The sequence below is a fragment of the Mytilus galloprovincialis genome, chromosome 7 (genome assembly GCF_965363235.1).
Source record: "Mytilus galloprovincialis chromosome 7, xbMytGall1.hap1.1, whole genome shotgun sequence".
In the NCBI taxonomy this organism is placed as follows: Eukaryota; Metazoa; Mollusca; class Bivalvia; order Mytilida; family Mytilidae; genus Mytilus; species Mytilus galloprovincialis.
Window position 1 is genome coordinate 10,141,351 of NC_134844.1, and position 26,831 is coordinate 10,168,181.

A 26,831-nucleotide genomic window follows, 5' to 3' on the forward strand; every position below is an offset into this window, starting at 1 on the left:
CTGCAGTGCAGGCGATTTGGTGTCACGATATCACAGTAGCATGGGTTCGAATCCCGGCGAGGGAAGAACCAAAATTTTGCGAAAGCAAATTTACAGATCTAACATTGTTGGGTTGATGTTTAGACGAGTTGTATATACATTATGTACACAGCCATGTATCACCATCATTGATGGCGATCCGATGGATACATCTGTTGTAGGGTTGTCACTGACTCAGACGTACTTATGAATATAATTATTTTCTGTGACTGTATCTTACATTAATTTGTAGGATCCTTTACTATAGATAATTTAGCTGATCTGTAACAATAACATCTTCATGCCTTATATATCATGTACTGTAGTACGCCGCTAGATTAAAACTGACGTGGAAAGGTAACACATGCCCACCGAAAGCTCTTTTTTTGAGAGCCCAGGTGGTCGTGTGGTCTAGCGGGACGGCTGCAGTGCAGGCGATTTGGTGTCACGATATCACAGTAGCATGGGTTCGAATCCCGGCGAGGGAAGAACCAAAAATTTGCGAAAGCAAATTTACAGATCTAACATTGTTGGGTTGATGTTTAGACGAGTTGTATATATATATATATATATATATATATATATATATATATATATATATATGCAGGCCAGGACTTCCTCTCAGTCGACATTTGAGATCCCCTGGTCACTATAGGTAGATCTATCTCAATCAACTGACCATTACAATCATAGACCACAACACTGCCTGGTCTAGGAAGGTTATACACACTCGGGCTAGATGTTTGAAAAATTGAAAACTTTGGCACAAACTTGGACCACTGAAAAGGTGTAGTCCAACTTCCAATTCGAGCCGTGCTTTTCATTTGGGTTTTATTACATTTTATTACGCAACATGTTGCTATTCTCTAACCGTTGACAACTCGAACATTCTAGATGTATACAATTTTCAATCGCAAGGTTCTATTCATTTTGGGATATATAAATACGCAGCCACTGTAAATTACTTAACCTTTGTTAAAATTAACAGTTATAAAAATCATTAAACTGCTATTTGTTTGGGATCTGTATACATTAGTCTCTGTTGTAATTCCTTTATCTTCGTTTAAGTATTGTATATTTATATCTAAATTTGACAATTGAAATATATACGATTGTCTGTACGTTTTTGATGACGTATTACCAAAATCAAACACAAAGAACTACAACATTATCAATGTATTGTGTAACATTTAAACTAAAAAATACACTATTTCAAAGTTAAAATGAAATCTCATATAAACGCATGTCCTTGTCTAGATAAATGCATTTTGAATGAATGATAACGTATATAAGTTTGATTGAGTTTAACTTTATGGTTATAATATGCAGTCTTCATATTTGGAAACAGTTCACACAATTTAAAAAAATATTTATTCCGGAGAATCCCGAAACTGCGTCTTAAATTTGACATACCATAAAATCCGGTCATGACATTTTCACCGATCTAATTAAATTGATATAAATTTTTACTTATAGTTTATGCCAGAGATAAAGCACAGCTAGAATAGATTTACCAAGCAAATTTGATGAAATGAAAACATTTAAGTTTAACTTTTTGTCTCACCCTACGCAAAGGAAATTCACTACATAACATTTACAACTAGACCATTACACCTTTGATATCAAATAAAATTTGGGGACATATAAAGTAAATATTTGACAAATTTATGATATGTGTTTTTTTTCCAATGCTTTATATCTGAAATCAGATGGAGAAATGGGTGAGGGGAACAAACAATGATTTTACCGGAAAAATAAACATCCCATATAACTTTTTCTTTTCAAATTTCCTAGATATTTATTTTGTCAATCATTCATAACAAGGATATTGAAATAATATGCAGTTTATTCTTTAAATAGAGAAAAATCACAAATGTCCAAAACTGACAACATGGTAGATTTGACACGAAAAAGCATAAAAATATGATCAAACTTTATTATATTTTTTAGTTGAATTTATTGAGATTGGTTAACTTCATCTTTATTGAGAGTATGAAAAAAAGTTTAATTGTGGAACTGTCATTTTTTTCACGATAATAGCCCAAAAATGGGTAAAAATTGATGAAAAATGGAAAAATTTTTACAGATATATAAACCTAAAATCAGGTTCAGAAAAAAAAGTTTAATTCTAGAATTTTTTGGCTTCTCAGAGGTGTACATCCTTAATATATCTGTCAATGAAGTGTACTAACTATTCAAATCTCTTTCAGCAAAATCACATATTCGGAATAAATCATTGTCATTGCGATACAACTTAGAAAAAATGTGCTTAATTAATATATCTGTATCCTTTCTACAAGAAAATGTCAGTCTTTTTTTTTTATTCAACAATAATCTAAAATTGAAGTGAAAATCGAAAAAATAGTGCACTTATCTATGTCGTTTTTGTGTGTACACTAAACCAATTTGTTACCCAGTTGGCAGCTTTTAGGCTTTCTGTACAACACGACGATATAACTATAAAAAGAAGATGCGGTATTATTGCCAATGAGATAACTCTCCACCAGAGACCAACCGACGTAGATGTTTAAAGCTAAAGGTCACGGGCTTCACTAGTCATATCAACGTCTGAAAATGACAAGCTCTTTTATATTTGAGTAAGTTCCAGTAGGCTAATTTATTTCATTGGAATGTTTAAAGAAAACTAATTAGGATCATTTAGATGTTCCTTTCTATTAAGTATCGTAATAATTAAGTATCACTTTTGTACAGCAACAATTTCAATGTGTTTGTTCTTGTTAAAACCAACACAAAATATTGTTAAAAAATAGTTTGAGTTACAAATTAAAAGTATTCAACTAGGATTGTTTTCCCCCTTATAACAAAATATGTTTTAATTTGCTTACCCTCCTTGAATAAGAGCCGTCGCATTTCCAAACATTAGCGAAACAAACATTGAAAACAACAGGCGATCCATAGTAAATTCCTTCATATCCTCCTGAATTCTATTGAAGCATTTGAAAGTTCTTTTTCGGAGAACTGACTTTTAACAAAGTCTCAAAATCTTGGCCAATCACGATCATGCAATAATGAATAAGCTTTAAACTCAACAAGTCAAAGTGATTGATATCGATCTATTATCGAATCTATTAGATAATTAAGTGCTATTTAGTTTTTGGCTTCAATTGCTTGAGTATGGTCTATGTCAATTTTTGCTTTAACGTCCAGTACTAAGAATATTTTTCACTTGCCAAAGCTTTGTTTTACTTCATTAATAAATATAAGGTAAATCATTAATATCGAAATTTAGTTCGAATGAGTTTTGTCCATGCATATTTCTTTATCAATACGAACTAGAACTCCAAATATAAACAATATTCACAACAACAACTATTAAAGATAAGATAAAACTTCACCCTGAAGTTGTTTAAAGCTATTTGAAAGTTTATATCGACAGTGGATTAAACCTACATTGTTCATTATCAGCCTTACATGTACCAGCATTGTAATCTTTTGTATTGAAGGGTTTTTTTTTTGTAGAACGAGGCTCTTAAACAGAGCCTGGTACGTTTTTAAACCACTGAATATGCTGATCATTTGATTTGATTTTGATTCTGTATTTATCATTGTTATTAATAATATTTTATTTTCAAATACCTCATATATAAAAAAAAATCGGAAATTAAAAAAAAAACATATTGCTTTCTAAAATACAACTGCATGATGGCACCATAAAAGAGTTCACCTACAAGAGGTATCTAATTTAGTACTAGTATCTACAATTTAAATGAGCATGACTGCTTACATTTACATCCAACATACATGTATATATAGCCAAACGGACGCCCCCACTTTTGCTCAGGTTATACTGCCGATTAAGACATAATGTAATTTATTTCTATTTTCTTATGAAATAATAAAATGAGTATACGTTAATGAAAGAGGCAGTAACCAACTAACTTACATATTTATAATATGGACACATAAATAGTTCCAGTAAAACAAAAAGAAAGGCTTGATATGGACACGTTTGGACGTTTAAACATATGACAAGCGTAGGCTCGCTTTTACAACCGGACATGTTTTATAGTTCAGTGAAAATACAAAGGAACCTAATGTTTAGTACACGTGGTTGTCGTTTGTTGATGTGGTTCATAAATTTTTCTCGTTTCTCGTTTTTTTAATAGATTAGACTGTTGTTTTTCCTGTTTGAATGATTTAATAATAGTCAGTGTTTGGGGCCCTTTATAGCTTGCTGTTCGGTGTGAGCAAACTTTGTTTTAAAAGGATCCTTGTTGAATACTGTACTTTGACCAATTATACTATAATATGACAAATTGTCACTTGAATGGGGAGTTGTCTCTCCTTCCACATTTTCTTATATCTAATAACTATGATCGTACAATTTTATTAAGATATTCATATGAATTATTTCGAAGTTCAAGGTCACATCTTATATTCATAATAACCAATTATTTGTATCAACAATACATTCCGCTTTGTAACTGAAAGTTGAAGGTTATATTAAAACTTCATAGATGCTTGCTATATGAGAGTAAATATAAAAGTGAAAGTTTTTCTAAGTCAAATTGAAGATTAAAATGTGTCATTCTCTAAGTAATTCAAACTATACAAATATTATACATGATAAATTGCTGTTATTCTATAGTATTGGATGTCAAGATAGTTATTGACTGAATTCAATTGTTGGTCAATTACTGTTTTAACAGTAGATAAAAAAATATGAAAAAAATGTAACAATTTTATCATGATATTCGTATTAATTATTTCGAAGTTCAAGGTCACATCTTATATTCATAATAAACAATTATTTGTATCAACAATACATTCCGCTTTGTAACTGAAAGTTGAAGGTTATATTAAAACTTCATAGATGATTGCTATATGAGAGTAAATATAAAAGTGAAAGTATTTCTAAGTCAAATTGAAGATTAAAATGTGTCATTTTCTAAATAATTCATACTATACAAATATTATACATGATAAATTGCTGTTATTCTATAGTATTGGATGTCAAGATAGTTATTGACTGAATTCAATTGTTGGTCAATTACCGTTTTAACAGTAGATAAAAAAATATGAAAAAAATGTAACAATTTTATCATGATATTCGTATTAATTATTTCGAAGTTCAAGGTCACATCTTATATTCATAATAAACAATTATTTGTATCAACAATACATATACATAATTTCTGTATACTTTAAAAAATTTAAACAGTCGATTTTAGATATTTTTTATGAATCCCGAAGTTATTCCCTGAAGAAACTGATAATACCCACGGGAAATGAATGTTTTGGAGCGAGCGTGAATAACAATGAACACGTGGGTGCTCCGCTCCTTTTCCACAAAGTAAGGATTATGTAGAACCCTAAGCAATTTTGTTTTTATCTAAGTGCTATAGTTGTGTACCTTAATATGGACACATGTAAACACCACAATGTACGTCTTGACAGAAGAAAAGACATGGGTATCCATTCTTGATACAAAATCTGTATATCCATAAAAACACACATACAGCAAAAAGGCAAGCCTTGCTGTTATTCATCTCAAAATCCCAGTAATGCCTTCAACAGTGAGCAAAATTATTACCATCTCACTACAAGTTTACAACGGTAGATCAGTAGTACGGAAGCCGGTTAGAGTCAAGATGTATACTAAACAACCTGTATTTTTCTGATTATATACGTTTTCATCAGTAGTAAGGAAAATAGTCTTAATTACACGAAACAAACGTTGACGTTTTACCAGTGAAAAGTGTTGTTACATGTAATATAACGGTCGCATCTATCTCTATAACAATATAGAATGTTCGTTCATATATACGATTTTTATTTCCGTTTCTTACGATCTTGGAAATCTAAAAGGGTATAACTAGCTGAGATAATAAACAAATGGCTTAAAGAGCAAACAGATATATGCAATCATTTAATCGTAGCACTTATACAGTCTGGTTACTGAATAACTTTAAACGCCAGGAAGTTTACATGTATATCGACCGTAATGGAAGGTCAAGATTTGATGACCAATAAGTGAATAACAGATATACACATTGTAATTAAACGAAGGGTTCACGTTTATCAGTGTATTATATCATACGTTAATATTCTACCTAACATATATAAGGACTAGTGAATTAACATATTTTGATTTATCATTATATTTCTATAAGACGACAATCATTATGGAAACATGATCATCTTACATAATTGCAATCAAAACGGTATTATTGATTATTCTTTATCATTTTGAGTGCAATTTTTTCTAACCTAAATTTTATAAACGTTTGTGGCCTGTTTTGACGTTTTCGAAAAGCTACAAAAGAGGGACGAAAGATACCAAAGGGACAGTCAAACTCATAAATCTAAAACAAACTGACAACGCCATGGCTAAAAATGAAAAAGATTAGCAAACAACAGAACAAATGACAAAACATAGAAAACTAAAGAATAAACAACACGAACCCCACCAAAAAACTAGGGGTGATCTCAGGTGCTCCGGGAAGGCTAAGCAGATCCTGCTCCACATGTGGCACCCGTCGTGTTGCTTATATGATACAAAAGTGTAATCAAATACATCGTTTAATTAGTGTTTTCTGACCCTGTTTAAACTTTCAATAATGCATGCACATGTTGTTGGTAAATACTAAACAAACTTATTACGCGGTTTTAATTAAATGCGGTTCCTTCAACCAACATACCTAATAAATCTCGTGACTTTTCATATGTATGAATGATTCAGTGTTGTCTATAATAAAGATTATGACTTACATTCAGTAATTCGGATTTTTTTTTTGCTTATACTGTTAAATCATGAATCCCTTCTTAAAAGTCCCAACTATTGTTTTGATCTGGTTAGTTACTCTTTTATATTTTTGAAACGTTTTAACGCTATAGGCACTACTTAGAGTGAAGATTAAACTGCATTGCTTGCTTTTTGGCAGATTGATCCAATGTTTTCTTATAGTTTAACAAAAATTCAAGGTTGAAGTTAGAAACAAATGCAGAGTTTGTACTAACAAACTATGAACGACAAACTGTAGACGCATATTTAGAGTGCATTTCTTTTTAACACAAACGATGCAAACAACTAAGCGCGCACATGTTTTGATCATGCACTATTTAACTATGCACTCGCTAGAAATGCGTCTACAGTTTGTTGTTCATCGTTTGTTAGTACAAACGCTACATTTGTTTCTAATTTCAACCTGATTAAATAATGTATTTGTTTCTACGTTTGTAAAAAAGTCTGTATGCCAACAACATATAATTAGATTAGATGTATGTTTCACTATAATACGTTATTCTGATTATCTAACTACACATCACGTGTTATTCCTTAAGTAATTGCATTACTCAATAAAACTTTTCATTCATTATAACACGAGGTCCTACAATAAATTGCACAGTCAATTAAATTATATAAAAAATTGATAAAATTCGTGTTTTCATGATCCTAGCTAAAAATTTAATAATAAGTATTGAATGCATCTTTTTGTAACTTCATAGGGTTGTAAAAACGTTTATCGTGCGCACATTTTTAGAATGAAGCGCCTCTGCGCTTCATACAAAATGTACTTTGGTCAACGCTTTTACACCCCAATGAAGTTACAAAAAGAAGTATTCAATTCTTAAGTGCATGCATTATTGAAATTTCAAACAGGGTCATTAAACACTGATTAAACGATGTCTTGTATTGTGCTCAGCATTATGCTGCATTTAAGTTAAAAAGGGATCTCCAACCATGTAGGTTAATATTCCGTATATCACAATTGGCTTTGTTCTTTAGTAAAATATAACTGGCCATTTTCAGTATAACCTTAGTTCCACCTTGAATTTAGACAAGACAATGGCAGATCATGTATGGACCTGTATATTTTCCGTGTTGTATTTACATGAACAAAACGATAATATAACATTTGCGCATGATCTGCTTATCGTTTTGGACACCAGAGATAATCCCCGGGTTTTGGAGGGATTTGTTTGCTCAGTCCTTAGTTTTTTTTTTTTTTTTTATATCTGTTGTGTACCGTTGTTTGTCTTTTTGATATGGTTCTCTTTTACCATTAGTTTATTTTCTGTTTGTGAGTTTGAATGTTCCTTTTGTAAATTTCTCTTTTCTTGGACATATGGGCAACATTTTGAATTTACAGATTGGTCTTCTCTCCTAACCTAAACAGAAACACCAGTCATTATGCGTTACAATGAGTTATTCTACATTTTATCTACCCACTTCGGTTTCAATTCAATCTCCTTGATAGTATTATTCTTTGATTTTAACTGCGTTATTTGCTTTGTTGATACTTTGCAAACAAATGAAAATCTACGACTTCACCAATACTTCGAAAAGTTAAGCTGTGTTATCTATCTTGTTTATTATGCCACCATTATTTACGTTCCATATTGATTTTCTTAGAATCAGAGATATATATCATTTTCATAAGTCACTTGGTGTGTTTGAAAACGGAAATTTACAATGTAGTATCTCTTTGTTCAACCGAACTTTCTATGTTTGCATATACATGTCTTTATATTCAATGCTTTGATAAAATGCTATTTCACGTTTCAAAGAAAGATAAAAAAAAAAAAAAAAAAAAACCAGGATAAAAAGTGTCCGTTGCTTGATCATAAACGTTAAAAGGTAATCATTCTTCATAATTTTAATTCTGTTGACGTATCCAGACGTTTCTTTTTTTGTTAAAGAAAATCCCTCATTTAACGTGTTTTATCCTAAAAAGTAGAATCACAAAAATACTGAACTCCGAGGAAAATTGAAAACGGAAAGTTTCTAATCAGAAGGCAAAATCAAATGATAAAACACATCAAAAGAATGGACAACAACTTATTAACTTTAACCGGATACAGATTACGGTAAACTACATGAAGTACTGTACCTATTATATTAAACTAATAAAATTGCACGTTCTTTACACTTCGTTGTGTAATTGTAAAGGATTTTTTTTTGTACTTCAAATTTGCACAGTTAAAACGCATCAACCTTATAAACGTCGATCTTTTACAGTTGAAACGTCTATCGGCAACAGTAGAGTCACGGTACCGCAAACATTCGGTAAGACTACAGATAAAATAGTAACCTGAATGAATGTACAATTGATATAAGATTAAAACAGTCATGATTGTGTATGTTTTTTCTCTCTCTCTCTCTCTCTCTCTCTCTCTCTCTCTCTCTCTCTCTCTCTCTCGTTCGAAGTTTGTGGGCAAATTATTTAGTTTCCTAATCAAAAAGTCTAAATATTTTAAAGGAAATGTATAATTTAATAAGATATGTCATTTCGTTAAAGAAGACATTTTTGTTCAATAAACTGAATGTGACTTTTTTCCTTTGTAATACTAGTTATTTCAAGTATTTCTGATAAGTTTTGTCATAATCAGTTCAATAGTTTGAGAAAAATCTAGTATAATGAAAGACGACATCTACAGCGATTCGAGCAAAATTTCTTCGACAAATCCAAACCAAGCCGCATCAAGATGGAAAAGATTGTGGACCAATAAATGATCAAATATCTATCCTATCTGCCTACAGATAGTTAAATTTGATACACAAGATGATTTTTGGAAGATAAATACCACTAATGGACCTCTTTGTTTTCTTTATAAGGTCTCTTTTGGTCAATTTATACCTCTCATTTCCTCAAAATTTCTATTTTTCGGGGTAAAAAATAAAAGTAATGGGACAACTTTCACTCAGTTATGGTAGAAATGTTATGAGAAATGAGTAATTGAAGCATTTTAGCAGAATGAACAATCCATATAAAAGTTTACTGTCTCCAAGGAGGTTTCAATAAGTCCTTACGTAAAACCTTAATTTACGCCGCGTTCAAAAGAGGGACATAAAAGGTTTCTCTTTTAGTAAAGAATTTGTCGTTACGGCATTAAAAATAATTTCATCTACTTATAAGAATATATTTATTTAAGTATTTCCTAGGAAAATGTTCTATCATAGCAATAAAAGAAATAAGGAGAAAAGTCCCCCCCCCCCTTTTAGTATGGGTTGTTCTGTAAACTCAATATTCATGGTAGAGTCCTATTTCAAGACAATTTTCTCATAAAATGTGTTTTGGAGACTAATGCATTCAGAATATTTTTTTTTGAATTATTTCACTTAAATAGCAAGAAATTTTAACACATGAGATTACCCACAAGGTCAAAGGTGCATGTACAGCTTCCCATATTAGGTGTAATACCACCATTGATTTTCCCATATTAGTCTTTGTAAAATTTGCACTTTTCAAAAAAATGTGCAGAATTTATCTTTTTTTCAAATGAAGAAATACTTGGTTTTATCCTGTCCAGTTTTATGACATAATATTTCATTGCATATAAGAAAATAACCAACATTGGAAGTTAACCAATCAAATTTCTCCCCTTATTTTATCTGTGTACAAGGTTCAGTAGCCATGTAACCTCAAGATTACACAATTTTCTATAGAAATCCAAAATAATAAATAATGGTGTTTTGAAATACCCACAACATGTGTTTATGAAACAGAATTGGTGTTACTGAAATAAAATGTAGGATTAATTACTTACAACTGTCAAATTCAAGGGAATATTTTTTTCGACCTACTTTCGTATACAACCGGGTGTGTAACGTACCATGATTTGGTGGTATTACACCTTAAATACTTGGTATGAATATGTAGTTAAAATTGTTTTTTTTTTTATAAATTAACGTCAGGTTTCTTTCAATAAAAAGCGACGGTTTTCTTCCTAAAGTTGTTTAATTTGTTATCCCTCTGTCATCATAATTAAAAAAAAAGTTGAAAATAAATAAAAAAGACTCCCCATAAAAAATCAACTAGATACATCTATATATATGTTGTGTACAAGTTATCATTTTGTACAAATTATAATTTGTACAAAAAAATTGTACAAATTATAATTTGTATTTTGACTTTGTACAAATTGTAATTTGTACAAAAAGTGCCTGTACACATTATAATTTGTACAAAATAAGGCTAAATTTCACTTATAACTTGTACAATATTTTAAATATAATAAGTTTCAAATCAAATGATAAAAAATAAATTCAATTTTAATTACGAATCAATATGAAACACACTGATAACTCTATTTACAATACTATACAATAACATATAATGCTCTTATTTGTTTGAGCAGGTTAGCGAACCATGACACCTCGAATTACACAATACATTTTGCTTTTTACATTTACACTTTGAATTGTTACAACCGCCTTTACATTTGCAAGAGAGATAACCCTGTCCACCAGTTTTTGAAATTTTTTTCACAGCTTCCCTAAGGGAAAGTTGTAAATCTGGAATTTGTGTAACTGACAAAGAAGAGTCACTAATTGATTCTAGTTGGTTTCTGCTTAAGACTCCTGATAAATTACCAGCTATTGTCCCTACACGATATCCAAAATTTCCTACTTCTACAACAACACCTTGTATGTTCCTTGGATCGGTCGGTGCTCGGTCATATTGTGGTATTGGGATAATAACATTGTCTCCAACAGATAACTCACTCAGTTTCTGTTTTGTATTTCTTGTAAGGACATCTGCTTGGATTTGTTGGCCAGACAATGCACGTTTTCTAGCACGAATGATTGGGGTTTCGACTTCCTCTGATACTACTTCAATAGTTGTACTTGTTGATCCAGAATCGTTAAGTTCTCTTTCTGATTCTACCGATTCAGCATCTGTGTTTTCATCCGTTCCATCAATCTCAATTTCACTGTTCTCCTCTGAAACCTCTTTAAACACTTTCTCCAGATCTTCCTCAGTTTCAAGATTTGGCAAAAGTTCCTTGGGCAAAGAAGATGAAGATAAACCTATCTTTGGGTCAGAACCAAACAGAGCATGATAAGGCGATTGATCAATTACTCTGTGATATGATCTATTTTTCTGAAATTGCACGAAGCGCAAACCTTCAGACCACTGTCGTGTGTCATTGTCATTCATCCATGATATGAGCATTTCTTTAACGTCTGCATTTGCTCTTTCTACAGATCCTTGACTTTGGGGATGTCTTGGTCGTCCATGAACTATTACTAATTCTGACCATAACGATTTCAGTTCAGTAATTATATGTGCAGTGAACTCTCTTCCATTATCGCTTTGGAGGATATGGGGTACACCAAAGAGAAGAAAAATGTCAAGTAATTGATACGCAACTTCAGCAGCTCTCTTAGATTTCAGAGCTCTAAGCACACTAAATTTGGTAAGATGATCTTGATAATGCATTATCCATTTAAATTCCTGGTCAGGGACAGATTGAAGGTCTACAAGGTCAACCTGCCCTCTACAGTTGAAGTCAGCAGAAATTATAGGTTTAACAACAAGTTTTGATATGTCAGAACGCTTTCTTTTCAAGATACATTGTTCACAGTTGGTTGTAAATATGCGTATTGCTTCCCGGCTAATGTTAGCAAAATGTTTTTTGAGTTCTTTGTTAGTTTTATGGAGACCTCCATGACCGACCCCAACATGTGCTGTTTTTATGATATCATACATATCCTCAATGGATAAGTAGTAAAGTATGGTGTCATCTGAAAGTAAGAATTAAACCATTTTGTGAGTATGGCACAAAGCTAAACTTGTATTTTGTTCTGAAGATAATTATGTTATGAGCCCTAAAAGCAATATTCTTGTTCAAATATTATAAATATAAGCAGATCTGTGAAATAGTTAAGCTCATATTGTCGTCTGTTTTGTGACCTAAAGTTCCTTAAATAATACGTGTTCACCCTTATTTACTGTGATCATATAGAGTTACGATTTTAGGTTGCATAGTTTGATTATTTTGATACATCGTCATGAATATGCATGAAATATTTGCCACTGAACCTTAAGCAACCAACAATCAATCAATCAATTAAAATTCCAGGATGGGATAGATTTTTGTTTACATTCGATTTCAGACCCCCTTCTATATTTGTCATATAAAACAAAACAAAACTTACCATTTCCTCCTTTTTTGATGACCTTTTCAATATCTGCAACTTCAATAATATCATATTTCTTTAGCAAATGTCTGTCTTGGTCACTTTTCTTTGATGCCTCTTTTGCATTTTTAACTTTAGAAATTAACTCATTCAATTTGTCCCTAGTATAAAGATGGTTGTGCTTAGATGTATTATTCTCAGCAAATTGCTGAACTTCTTGATAAAATTTATCCTGTTGATCAACAATACTAGCCATTTTTTTAACACCTTAACTTTTACTTTTGTAAATGACCATGTGAAACACCAGTGAACAGGAGTTCAATTTATAACCTCAAGGCAAAATAAAGGAATCAATATGAATTTAAAAATAGCATTGAACAGTTTTTATAGTGGGTATCAATACATTTTTATCACAATATCCATATGATAAATTGTTGTACAAGTTATAAGTGAAATTTAGCCTTATTTTGTACAAATTATAATTTGTACAGGCACTTTTTGTACAAATTATAATTTGTACAAAGTCAAAATACAAATTATAATTTGTACAATTTTTTTGTACAAATTATAATTTGTACAAAATGATAACTTGTACACAACATATATATAACCTTTCTCCTAAAAGTTGCCATCCTAAACACTGCTCCCGTGGTATCCCATTCAGCCAGGCATTGCGAATCAAGAGAATATGCTCTACTGAAAATATGAAAAATGCTAGATTTGGACAACTTCGTAAACATCTAGTTGTTCGAGGATACAATACCAACATCATTGATAGCGCTTTCGAAAGAGCAAACAAAACTAGTCGCCAAGAACTTCTTGAGTACAAAGATAAGAATAAAGCAGCTAACAGAACACCCCTTGTACTCACTTACCATCCTGATTTTAAAAATGTGTCATCCATTGTTCAGAAGCATTGAAAAATTATAGAAAATGATTTAAATCTAAAAAACGTATTTTCATCACCACCAGTCATGGCCTTCAGAAGACCTAAAAACATCCGTGACAAATTAGTGACATCTGTATTAGCAAAGCAGCCCAATCCATCGCCCGGTTGCTACAAACAATGTGGTCGAAGGAATTGTTTGTGTTGTAAAGCTGCCAATACAAGCAGTTATTTCATCAGCTCCGTTACTAAACAAAATTATACCATCTACTCTAATTCCAACTGTAAAACGGAGAACTCAATTTATATATTAACATGCGACACTTGTGGCATTCAGTATGTGGGAGAAACAATGGACAAATTTAATATTCGGCTCAATAACCATCGTTCATCGTACAAAACCAACAAAAACTGTCCTCTCACAAGACATCTTCGTTCAACGAAACATCCTTTTGATAATGTTACTTTCCAAATTATAGAAGTCAACACCAAGTGGGACACCACGGCGAGAAGGAGAAGAGAAAACTTTTGGATCCACCAACTCCACACTTTAGAACCTGATGATCTTAACGAAAAAGACGAAAAAAGATACAGGAAAGATAAAGAATAATTTAAAACAAAGCGTCGTCCTTTTTATCCCGTAAAATTGACCAATGGACGTTGCTAACTTCAACTACCAATCATGTATTTTTAAGGTAGCTAAATCCAAGTGCAACATATACATTGAGCTGCAAAATGTTCTTATTTTCAAAGCAGCTAAATTCAATTGCTCATAGACATTGAGCTGCAAAATATTTTCTTATTTTAAAGGCAGTTAAGTTCAACATAGACGTTGAGCTGCAAAAGTTTCTTATCATCTACATCCGATATCACCTGGATAGATGCACGCTTGATAAAGCTAGTTGGTCTAGCGAAATATTGCGTTTATTTTCATCATTTTGTAAATATTTTAAACATTCTTATATTTACATACTAAATAGTGTGTTATATATCATAAAGCATCCACATAAAACATTTATCAGTCGCTTTACTCGTGTTTTTTTCCATTTTGGAACTTTTAAACTTTAAATAGTTGCGAGAAGATTTAAATGATAAGTGCAATGTATTATATAAGCCTGTGTTGAAAATGTTTTTGATGTAAAGGTGTGTGTGCTTTTGCATTAACTATTGCATGGGGATTTGTATCGCATTATAGTTGAAAGGACCGTTTTTCTTTTCTACACATTTATTACAATGTTAACATTGAGTGCCATGTCAACACCTCATTTAAATGTAACAAAAATAAAATAAAACGTAAAATAGAAAAATACCGACGTCCAAGGAAAAATTCAAAACGGATATTTCTTTATCAAATGGCAAAATCAAAAGCTCTAACGCATTAAAAGAATGGAAAACAACTGTCATATTCCGTGTACATGTTGTATATTGTTTGTAACAGCCTGGAATATCTTGATGTATGTAATTTTATACTGCGTAAAACTGTACCATTTTTACATAAAACATGAGCTTTTTTATATCTAAAACCAATATCAAAATCTATAAACTTGAATACGTGTTTGTCAATTGGCCTTCAAAAAGGAATGATTTAAAAGATCATTGTAAATTTGTTTGCATTAATTTCAAGATGTCAATATAAAGATGTCCTTAATATATAATTTATAACGTGATCGTTTGTTCCTATTTGTATTTTTTACTTAAATCGTCATTTTACGAAAATATACAAAGTCATGTCTTTCGAAGAGAAAATGTGATCATAGTTTCATCAAAATAACATGTTTATTTGAACAAATATACATGCGACATAAGACGTCCATGCAACATTATTTTTTCAAATATCTATTTGGTCATTTTCTTCTATAACTTAGATGCAAAGGATTTCAAGTGTTGCTTTGAGATAAAAAAAAAAATACTAATTGCTATGTCTCTTAAGTGAACTATTGATAAAATGTGGATGCAAACTGCAAAGTTTTTTTTATTAATCATAAACATCTTATTCAGTGACAGCATGCATATACGCACATCAGTGAATGTAATTGATTAAACTATACCCGGGTTAGATAACTGTGATGAAAATCATCAAAACAATATCACAAGAATATAAACACAATATATTTGTGTACCGTTTTAAAATTAAATTATTAAGGATCAGAAAGATATTCTTAATGCAAATTTAAACATTATAATTGATTGTTCAATGATAAATGTTTATAGTGTACTGTTTTAAGACGAAACAGAACGTGACCTTCCTTTTAAATTTGATAAAAAAAACTTATTTGTACCAATCTATATGAAAACGGATACATCTTTGTTATTAAATTGACAAAAAATGGTATATTGACAGTATTCATTCATTTTTCAAATACGTGAAAAAAAGTTCGATTCCCAGATCGGCAAATGAAGACAAGGAAGCCAACAAAGTCTTATGTTTTTACTATTTCCTCTTGTGAAAAAACATCATTATAGTTCATTTACGTATTTAGACGAAAACAATTAAAAATGTGATATTATGTGATGACTATATTTCAGCAACTGATTGTTGAGCTAGAAAACTAAAAAACACTGGTACAAAAAAGGCGGATGTTACAGCATAAGAAGATCGTTTGGCGATAGTAACTTTTTGTTTAAAATGTGGTTAAAATAGTGGTTAAAATAACTATATGTGCCCTATATTTCATAGATATAGAAAGATGTGGTATGAGTGTCAATGAGACAACTCTTCATCCAAGTCACAATAAAAGTAAACCATTATAGGTCAAGGTACGGACTTCAACACAGAGCCGTGGCTCGCACTAAACAGCAAGCAATAAAGGGCCCCAAATATTTACTAACTATAGTATAAAACCATTCAAACAGGAAAAACAGCGGTCTAATCTATATTAAAAGGGAGAAACGAGAATCACTTATGAACCACATCAACAACCGACAATTACTGAACATCAGATTCGTGACCTAGGACAGGTGCAAACAATTGCAGTCATGTATATGGGAACCAACTGTCCCTCTTTTCTGAGAGTCTTGTTACTTTAAACGTTTGCAGACAAAATATAAAAAGTAAAGTAATATTTAAGTTTTTACGGCAATAGTTAGACATATTAGAGTTTGTTGGATAAACAACATATAAATCTTAGCTTCATATAGACGAGTTCACACATTCTTGAACCGTATAATGTAAGCGATAAGTTACTTAAGTAATTTTCAGTCATTTTGGTTTTGAGAATATGATACTAAAATATGAACAGACAAGCGCAAGAATTATTTTATGATATGATTTCTTTATTCCATTATGTACATTACAGTGTTTCTTTTAATAAATAATTAATCACATGAACAGCATTGAACATGGCTAACAAATTAAATAGCAGTTGATGTAAATAAACTCATCATAGATACCAGGACTAAATTTAATATATACGCCAGACGCGCGTTTCGTCTACAAAAGACTCATCAGTGACGCTCGAATCCAAAAAAGTTTAAAAGGCCAAATAAAGTACGAAGTTGAAGAGCTAGAGGATCAAAATTCCTAAAAGTTTTGCCAAATACAGCTAAGATAATATATGCATGAGGTAGAAAAGCCTTAGTATTTCAAATTATCCAAAATTTATAATTATAACCATATCAATGACAATTCATGTCAGCACAAAAAGTGCTGACTACTGGGCTTGTGATACCCTTTTAAATTACTTTACAGCAATGTATCCTTACACTTCTAATTCATGTTACTGAGCAACATAAAGTCGTATTGCACATGTATTCATAATTTTTCTACCATGAAAATGATATGATAATGCAATACCATATATCACGCAAGTTTTGTCTCTCCCCCAACAGATTGTAAAGCAGTTTAATATGAAGGGTTCAGATACCAATTAATCAAAAGTATCATATCTGTACGCCTGATGCGATTGCCAAGGGACTCATCAATGATACTCGAATCAACACAGTTTGAAAACATGAGGTGGGGGTCACTTATCAAGCAAAATATACTTGCTTGTGTTGTTTAGCAAACGAGATCACCACAGTCTTTGTGGGGTTCAGGTGGATATTTCTTAAGATTTATATACAGTGTTTTGTGGACTGTTTTTTAGCGTCGTGTTTTATCTTCCGGCATTAAATTGTCAGTTTCTCTTTGACTTATAATTTCCAAATAAACATGATGCTATGTTTTCAAAAGTGGAACAAGAGTCAAATCGGCTACTCTAATTTTGATTGATTTGCTATATACATGTAAGTATTCATATTTGTAGATACACAGAAACATTCAAAATGAAACATCAACTGCATTTGAAAAACGAATTCAAACTGAAATTTCCGTTGCTGCTTAAGAGCATAACTTTCATTGGAACGTGCCGTTACATATTCCATAACTTGTTCAATTGTATGACAATTGATCTGAACTAACTGACAAGAATAAGATTTACATAATATGTATCTTTCAATATATCTTTATATGAAAAGACTATTTCAAAATTCCACAATATATTATGACACCTAATACTAAATAATAATCCCGGTAACTTTGATAACTATTGACAATAACAAACTAAACATCGATGTCATACACTGTGCGAGTTGTTTAATCAATTCCCTCGACATACTGGGGCATTCTTTTAACGCGTTTGCGTCAATTTAGTTGGTTTCGTTATATATTGAATTGTGTCATTGATCTTATGTATGAAAGAAACAAAATGACAGAATATATTTGAACGATAATTTGTAAAAATAAGTGTAAATAATCAAACTTACTTTTAATATCTTTCTTTTTTCATAGTGCCAGGTTTTCTATATTTTTTCTACTGCAAAACTCAAAAGTTCAAACAAAACTAACGTTCTTGATGAAACTCCCATGCATATTTACTGTGTCAATTGAAGGTGGAAAGTACAAATTGAATTTATGTGAACGGATAATAACTCCTGCTGCTACACATCTTCTCTGGATTTAGGATTTCCCCATACATGCTGATTTAATGAAGCTCGCACTAATCAGTGGGTAATTTTACCATATTCCTTTATCATCCTATTAAAATCTTTCTTTTTAAAGCTTTAACATTTAGCCGGAGTTGAGTTGGACCAAAACCTTTAAAAAATATAACAACAACTAGCAGTATGTTGAGACGAGATTCCAATAAAACTTCAGTATGTCGACAACAAAAATGTCTAATATTAAACCATGTTAATTGAAAATTAGACAACCACATTTGCCAAGTATCAACCGAATACTATTTGTTAGATTTATGACGATGAACTGAGAAAAAAATTATTTGTTTATTGGAGTTTGGGTGTCTTCCGTCATTTCGGATGGTTAAATATCAGAAAACAATCGATCTAGCTTTAATGAATTGTACACATTTTGAAATATTCATTTCTTTAACTTTTCATCTCAATAAAGAACATTGGGAGTTTTTTCGATTGACTGTATTTTACGAATACAGGATATTATTTGTTTGATAGATTTTTATAACTTTGGTGTATAGAGAAAGATAACTCTTGTTCAGAAGATGTACTATCTTTAAAATTTACCTATTTGTTTGCCCAAGCCCATTTTTTATATTTGTAAATTCAAGAGCTATATTTTCATATTTTATCTTCAAATTCTATGGTCTAGTTTTTTTCTTTCACACGAAATTGTGTTTTGTTATATATTTCAAACCATGATTTAAAATTCTTTTGCAAATTATTAAAAAGATTTATTCAATTAAATACTGACCGCATATCAACTTCCAGCCTTTTGAATGCGCCATTGTATTTACATAGTGCCTATATTGTTGCTGATGAAAATCATTGATTCAAGAATCGAAACAAGACAGGAAATTTGTGAATTGGACCGTATTCGGCAACATTCAATTTTCCCAATACATTCTTTGACACGTATGAAGATATACAATATATAATAATGTAATACTATGTTTTTCGTAGTAGCCTAAGCATAAAACTTAAAGGGTGACTTTTAATTAAACTTAATAATTTCAGGTTGCATTAACGAGTTTTTATATTGTGTATAGCTTTGTCAACATTTGACGAATGACAAAGAACTGCCTTAGTATCAAACAACTAGTAAACTTTATTGATTTAAATAAAATGCATTGAACAACTATTTATCAATATTCAGGGGCTTGTTTATTACGTAATGGAAACGTTATTATCGAACCCAAAGTACATTCTATAGATTAAGAAAGTATTGTCGTTCATTAAAGATGCAAATTGTTCTCGCATAGATTTTGTTTATGTTAAAAGGCTATATAACAGTACAAAATGCATATACAATAGAGACCATTGGGTTAAATGCTGAAGTTAGAATAACGAATACCGGTACAACATTCTTGAAGTGTAATGTATTAACAAAAAATGTCTTAAAGCTTAGTCGTTTACTTTACTTTCTGAGTGGTAAATTCCAATTATTCATATCGATGTTTATAAAACACCTACAAAATAGTATTATACAACGTTTTACAAGAATCATACCAGTTCATGTTTCAAAGGCAATTGAACGAACCTGAAGTATGAAAAAAAAATAGCTTTTTTCTTTAAATAACTGTAATACATTGATCGCATATATAAAGAAACGTGTTTTCGAGATATAAGCCATTGAAAGCATGGCAGGAAATAAAAATTATGAAAAGAAATGTAGGGGTTAATGGGCAATTTTTGTTTATGCCACAGCATTGATAAAACCAGAGGATTCCGCATATATGATAACAAACCAAAACCAAGAGGAGCGAACATCATTAACCCATGCAATTTGCCTTAGAAACATACATTTAAGCATTTGGAAACACTCTTTTACACTCACAGCAAACACATTTTTAATAGCAAGTGAAAGCTTAATTCATGAGTATATGCATTACTGAAACAACCAGTCCTATGTCAACTAATCAATTCTTGCTATACTGTTTATGAGATTATCATGTAAAGGTATAATAGACATTGTATGTGCTGGAATGTTTTTTTTTTCTTAGAAAGACAGTTTAATTGAAATTCCCATGAAATTGGTAAAGAAATGCGTTACATAGAAGTTATTCATTATTTGTAAGTAACCTATGATATATATCATCTCGTATACCTATAATGAATATTACATTAAATACAGCACCTGTTCAAACATATTTTGACCGGTTTTTATCAAATACATATACCTTGTTTGTTACTTCCTGGATGAAAACAGGTGAGGTTGCACATTTCAAGCCGTCATTTTCAACACATTGGTGATAAGGTGGAACAAGATCCCATTGAACTACAAAATCTCTGGTAACAGTCCTTCCGTAGAAATTCTCTCTGATGCGAGGCGCAGTCTCTGGATTATCCGGGTACGCATCTCTGTCTATGTAATACAAATATCCACCATTTGTTATTTGCAGCGTGAACGTAACACTGGAAATATATGAATTAAACATTCTATTTTCATTTGCATTCGTCCCGATAAAGTATATACAGTAATAATATGAGAACACTTTTAAACTGGTTTTGTCTTTTAAAGATTATTGAAGTAATGACTTTGTCATTAAAGTTGCAGATAGAGGACATGGTTGGTTAAACTGATATAAAAATAATAAAGCTTGTAACAGTATTAAAACATTTGACTTTTCTACTCTTTACACAAGTATTTCACATTCCAAACTAAGAGAAAAATTGAAAGAGTTGGTATTGCTTTGCTTTATAAAAAATAATGGCCAACGTAGATACAAGTATCTTAAGGAGGGATAAATCCTATTTTGTAAAGGACCACTCTGATTCAAACAAAACATTCTCTGAAACTGATATTATCAAGATGCTTGATTTCTTGATTGACAACATATTTGTTACGTTCGGAGGACGTGTTTTTCAACAGACTGTCGGCATTCCAATGGGAACAAACTGTGCCCATCTACATGCCGACTTGTTCCTTTATTATTTTGATGCTGACTTCATGCAGGAACTTCTTAGGAAGAAAGATAAGAAGTTAGCAATATCCTTTAACTCTACTTTCCGCTATATAGATGATGTTCTTTCACTAAATAATTCAAAATTTGGTGACTATGTGGAACGCATCTATCCCATCGAGCTAGAGATAAAGGATACTCCAGATACAGTTAAGTCGGCCTCATATCTTGACTTACATCTAGAAATTGACAATGAGGGTCGGTTGAAAACAAAACTTTACGACAAAAGAGATGATTTTAGCTTTTCAAATGTGAACTTTCCATTTCTAAGTAGCAAACATTCCAGCAGCACCTGCATACGGGGTATATATCTCCCAATTGATACGATATTTCCGTGCTTGCATTTCCTATCATGATTTTCTTGATAGATGGTTGCTGCTCACAAGGAAGCTATTAAACCAAGAGTTCCAAATGGTGAAGTTGAAATCATCCCTTCGTAAATTTTACGGACGCCATCACGAGTTGGTTGACCGTTATGGAATAACCGTTTCACAAATGATATCGGATATGTTCCTTACGTCGTAACTACAATCCCCTTCCCTTTCATGAATGTGACCTACCGAATAAGACTACATTGTATTTACCGGATTTGATATCAAATAAGCAACACGACGGGTGCCACATGTGGAGCAGGATCTGCTTACCCTTCCGGAGCACCTGAGATCACCCCTAGTTTTTTGGTGGGGTCGTGTTGTTTATTCTTTAGTTTTCTATGTTGTGTCATTTGTTCTGTTGTTTGTTTGTCTTTTTCATTTTTTGCCATGGCGTTGTCAGTTTGTTTTAGATTGATGATTTTGTCTGTCCCTTTGGTATCTTTCGAGCCTCTTTTGTGTATACTTTTGATAAATTCGTGGGACGCCCAGTTTTTTTTTTTTATTTCTTTTATTATGCACTGGTGTACCGTCTTAGATTCATAGAAGTGATACGTTGTCACTCTATGTTTTACTTGTTGTAATGTTCTATTTTATTTTTTATCCATGTATTTTCCTCTCCTATGTGTTTTAACGTTTATTTGCACCTGTCACGTATGTTGTAATTTTTAGCGCCATTTAAAACATTGCTACATAAGCGGGAGGTTTGGCTATACATAAACCTAGGTTGAAACCATCATTTCATCCTTAAATGTTCTGTACCAAGGTTTTTATATGGTTGTTGTTATCAAATAGTCCGTTTTAATGTATGTTGGCGTTTATTTGTTTTGCAATTTCGTGTTCCTTTGTTTACCTCTTATAGTTGATGTCTCACCCTCGGTTTTATTTCGTAACCCAAATTTAGTTTCACTTGATGGGTTAATTAATGACTATAGAACAGCGGAATACTACTGTTGCATTTATCTGAATGAAAATTCCTGCCAAAGAGAAGCCGGGACAAAGATGTGAAAATATATAGATTAACATAATTTTTTTAACACTGAGCAAAATCCATTTATTAAAAGAGCATATTATTATGCTAAATATAATAATTTCAATTATGTGTACAATTTACATAAATTAAATGTATTGACTTACATATCCTCATGTTGAAATGGTAAGTGTGCATTCCATTCATTAAATTGGACATTAGATTCCCTGCAGAGAAATTCGTCTGGTGTCGGTAAATCTTTATTACCCCGACAACCACGAGATATTTGAGGTATTGTACTATTTTCTCCTACAAAATTGTATCGTACGAGTTGTTAAATATACACATAGGAAGATGTGGTGTTACTGCCAATGTAACAACTGTCCATCATAAACCAAATGACATAACACTTAATAAATATTGATGACCGTAAATTCTTAACAATACCTATAAAAGGTCCAAAAAAGTTAATGTAAAACAGTTAAACCAGAAAACCAAAATAAATTTAAATAATATGAAATACGACAAATAATAACAACCACTGATTTACATGCTCCTGATTAGTCACATACGTTATTCTGCGTGTTTAAATTAATTGAAGGCGCCATGTAGAGTATAAATATAACTTCGTGTTATTTAAGGAGCATTAAGGACCTTGCTTCTAAAGACTTTTGCGATAGAGAATATTTCAATATTTTTTGCATTTTGATTCAAAGAATAAGAAGGAAAAACATGTTCATCGAAGAAATAAGAATGACATATTACCACAAGTGGTGTATAGGGATTTTATACAATCATGCCATCATGTAGAACACTATTTTAACGTTTGACTCAGTTTATCTTAATTAATATATTAAATATCTCGTAAATAAAATTGCATTTAACAATATATATGTAATAACTGACTAGAAAAGAGGAGGTCTAATTATCTCTAAATATGTTACAACCGAAGTGTACCTCTTTCCAAAGTCAGTTTTAAGACACCATTATTGATTCCATATTTGAATTCAGTTACAAAGTGTTCTCTTCCTGTGACGCTTGGAGGATAAGCACTTATGTTCACTCTGAAAATTGCTGTTACGTTTAGCACAGCATGATTGATTGTAACCTGATTCGTCCATTTCGTCTCACGTGGTATAGGGTCACTTGGGTCTTCTGGTGTTTCTACAGGGTCATCTGTAGGATTGGCACTTAAAAACTTGGCAATTGCAAATTTTATATCCGAATCTTTGGTTACTTAAATGTAAATAAAATGCAGGTTAATTTAGACATTGAATTGACTTGCACGCGCTAACCAATCATTACCTGTCTATGTGTCCTTGCAAAGACATGAAAAATATTAAAATGTCATTTTACTGACGTTCAACTTACTCACAAGTACGACTAGTGTTCGAAAGGTACGAATTAGACATTGCTTTGTACAATGCTAATTAATTAAAAATAAATCATAAATTTGAAGGAAAATGTCATGATAATGAAGTTCTAATAACTAATGAATTTCTACTTGTTTCTGTACTCGTAATATCTACATGAAGTATGTTGATAAGAGTTAAAATCGCTATTTTACGAAAGTAACCTTTGATTTTACTTACTGATACTTTCTCTTCTTAGCACAGTAGAGTGATAGGAAAAATTATCACTACAAACCAAAGGGGGCACGTATCGTTATTAACGAAATAAACAACATCGGTATAGGTCATATACCAATAAAAAGATTATCTTTGGAAATCTGAATTTGATTGATTTTTCATTTTTGCCGTACCGGCTCTAGCAAATAGAGCAATCTCGTTGAAATGACCAACGATAATCTATAAGTATTGAACAAAATTATACAACACGCAGTATGCATTTATAATTATATTATACTTAAACCAATTACTTAAGTGGAAAGCATACAATTAGGTGAAACTAACTTGTCTGGCAGTGTTTACCACCAAATCCTTCCGTACAATTGCAAGAAGAAGCAATTTCATTGATACAAGTACCAGGGTAGCAACGGTTACTGTCCTTTCGCCATGAACAAGCCTCTGCAATAGAAATATCATCAACTTGATCAAGTTCATACTTTTTTACTACTTAGTCAGGAACATGACAGTTGTTCATCATTCGTTTGGTGTGAATGCGCTTTCGATTCTGTCATTTGATAAGGGATATTCTGTTTTGTTAGTTCGTTGGAGTTCGATATTATTGTTATTTTACGCTGAGGGCATATTTTAAATTTAGTCCTTTGACTGCCACTCTGATATCTTTTGTCCCTCTTTTGAAGATGTTATATTCGGTCAAGAACACATGATTTGTAATTTATCCCAAATCGGTCTTTAAACGACTTCACAGTAATTGTGAGAACTATAACATTGGAACTGTTTGTCCTTTTTAATCATTTAAGTTCGTTTGTGTTTTGTGCTGATTGAATGGGACCAGCCTTATAAAACTGATTAAAGCAAGTTCTGTCCAAACTAATTTAATCAAACTTTTCAAAGATCACTAAAATATATAGCTTTGTTTTTCATAACATATTTCTGGGAGGATTATGTTTTTTGTAGCTACTGGTACATTACTATGATTTATCAATAGTGAGACAGGCTTTAAATTGGTTTATTTTTACCTTGAATAGGGGGTATTAGAAAAAAAACATGACACTGTATATTATTAGTTTTCACACTTATATTTCATCACTTTCCTGTTAACTGAATACATATATTCTCTTTCAAACAGTGTAATAAAATTAACGGTACCAATTTTCTTGCACCAGACGCGCATTTCGACAATAAATGTCTCTTCAGTGATGCTCGTGGCTAAAAAATTTGAAATCCAAAGCTTATAGTATGTATGAAACGTTGTCAATTTTATTTCAGGAACTTCGCGTTATGGCTTCCAAAACAAGCTTTATGTTACCGTTATTTACCAATTGCTGTGTTTCACATACACAACTTTTGAACTTCCGGCATTACGAACACATGTCGTAGTGGTATCATTCGCGAAGAATAACATTCAGTATGTTCTATACCGTTATTTCAATGTTTTTGTCAATGTAAATAATTTCAAGTTGATATCAGATTTGGTATATTCTGTAGATTATTATGTATACACAGGGATATCTAAATGTTTTCCCATTGTATGGACAACTCTCTATTTTTCAAGAAGCTATGTTTGGTTAACAGTTTAGAAAGTAAAACAAAATAATCAAATTTTATAGTTACCATAAAATAACACCTGCAATCGCTGGTATAAAAGAGACATTACATATATACTTCTGAATACAGGCAAGACATTCATTTATTGTAGTTGAATTTTAATTAAACAATTGATCTTTATGACACCTTACCACGTATAAGCTATATCTTACGTATACAATTCTTCATGAATAAATCATCATTGCCATGTCCGTCCTTATGTCTTGTATATGCTCTCCAATACAGTTGGTTGAGTATCTCTCCTTCACAATACTCACAGTGATTGTCTGACACAGATGTACAACTTCTGTAGTTGCAGTGGTTTATACGAGGACAAACTACAATACGAAAATCAAACAAAATTGTGATTTAGGGATAAGAAAGTGCGAAGCATTTCAACGACCTTCCTCTCCTGGATTCATTAGTGTATTGACTTTAAAAAAAAGTTAAAACAAATAATTGAAAAGATTTCTGTTGAACTGTATAAAATAAAATAAATATAAAAATAAAATATCGCCTATATATTTGTTATGCTTGATTTATATTATACTAAGTAAAGCTTCTTTATTTATCAATGATTAGTCTAATAACTTGACTTACATCTAAACATT

General features: G+C 31.5%; 2 protein-coding genes across 2 annotated transcripts in view; both read right to left on the reverse strand.

Moving 5' to 3' along the window:
• LOC143084124 (uncharacterized) overlaps nt 1-3,089 on the reverse strand; it is an 85,460-nt gene extending 82,371 nt beyond the window's left edge. Inside the window, exon 1 of the mRNA XM_076260531.1 lies at nt 2,865-3,089. Coding sequence (XP_076116646.1) covers nt 2,865-2,950 — 86 coding nt within the window. The 5' untranslated portion in view covers nt 2,951-3,089. The remainder of the gene's footprint in view (nt 1-2,864) is intronic.
• Nucleotides 3,090-8,704: 5,615 nt separating this feature from the next.
• The window catches only part of LOC143084125 (uncharacterized), a 31,705-nt gene continuing 13,578 nt past the window's right edge, over nt 8,705-26,831 (reverse strand). The window contains exons 5-10 of the mRNA XM_076260533.1: nt 26,394-26,558; nt 24,961-25,074; nt 24,005-24,283; nt 12,926-13,123; nt 11,357-12,019; nt 8,705-8,709 (exon numbers count right to left, since the gene is read on the reverse strand). Of these exons, the coding sequence (XP_076116648.1) occupies nt 8,705-8,709; nt 11,357-12,019; nt 12,926-13,123; nt 24,005-24,283; nt 24,961-25,074; nt 26,394-26,558 (1,424 nt within the window). The remainder of the gene's footprint in view (nt 8,710-11,356; nt 12,020-12,925; nt 13,124-24,004; nt 24,284-24,960; nt 25,075-26,393; nt 26,559-26,831) is intronic.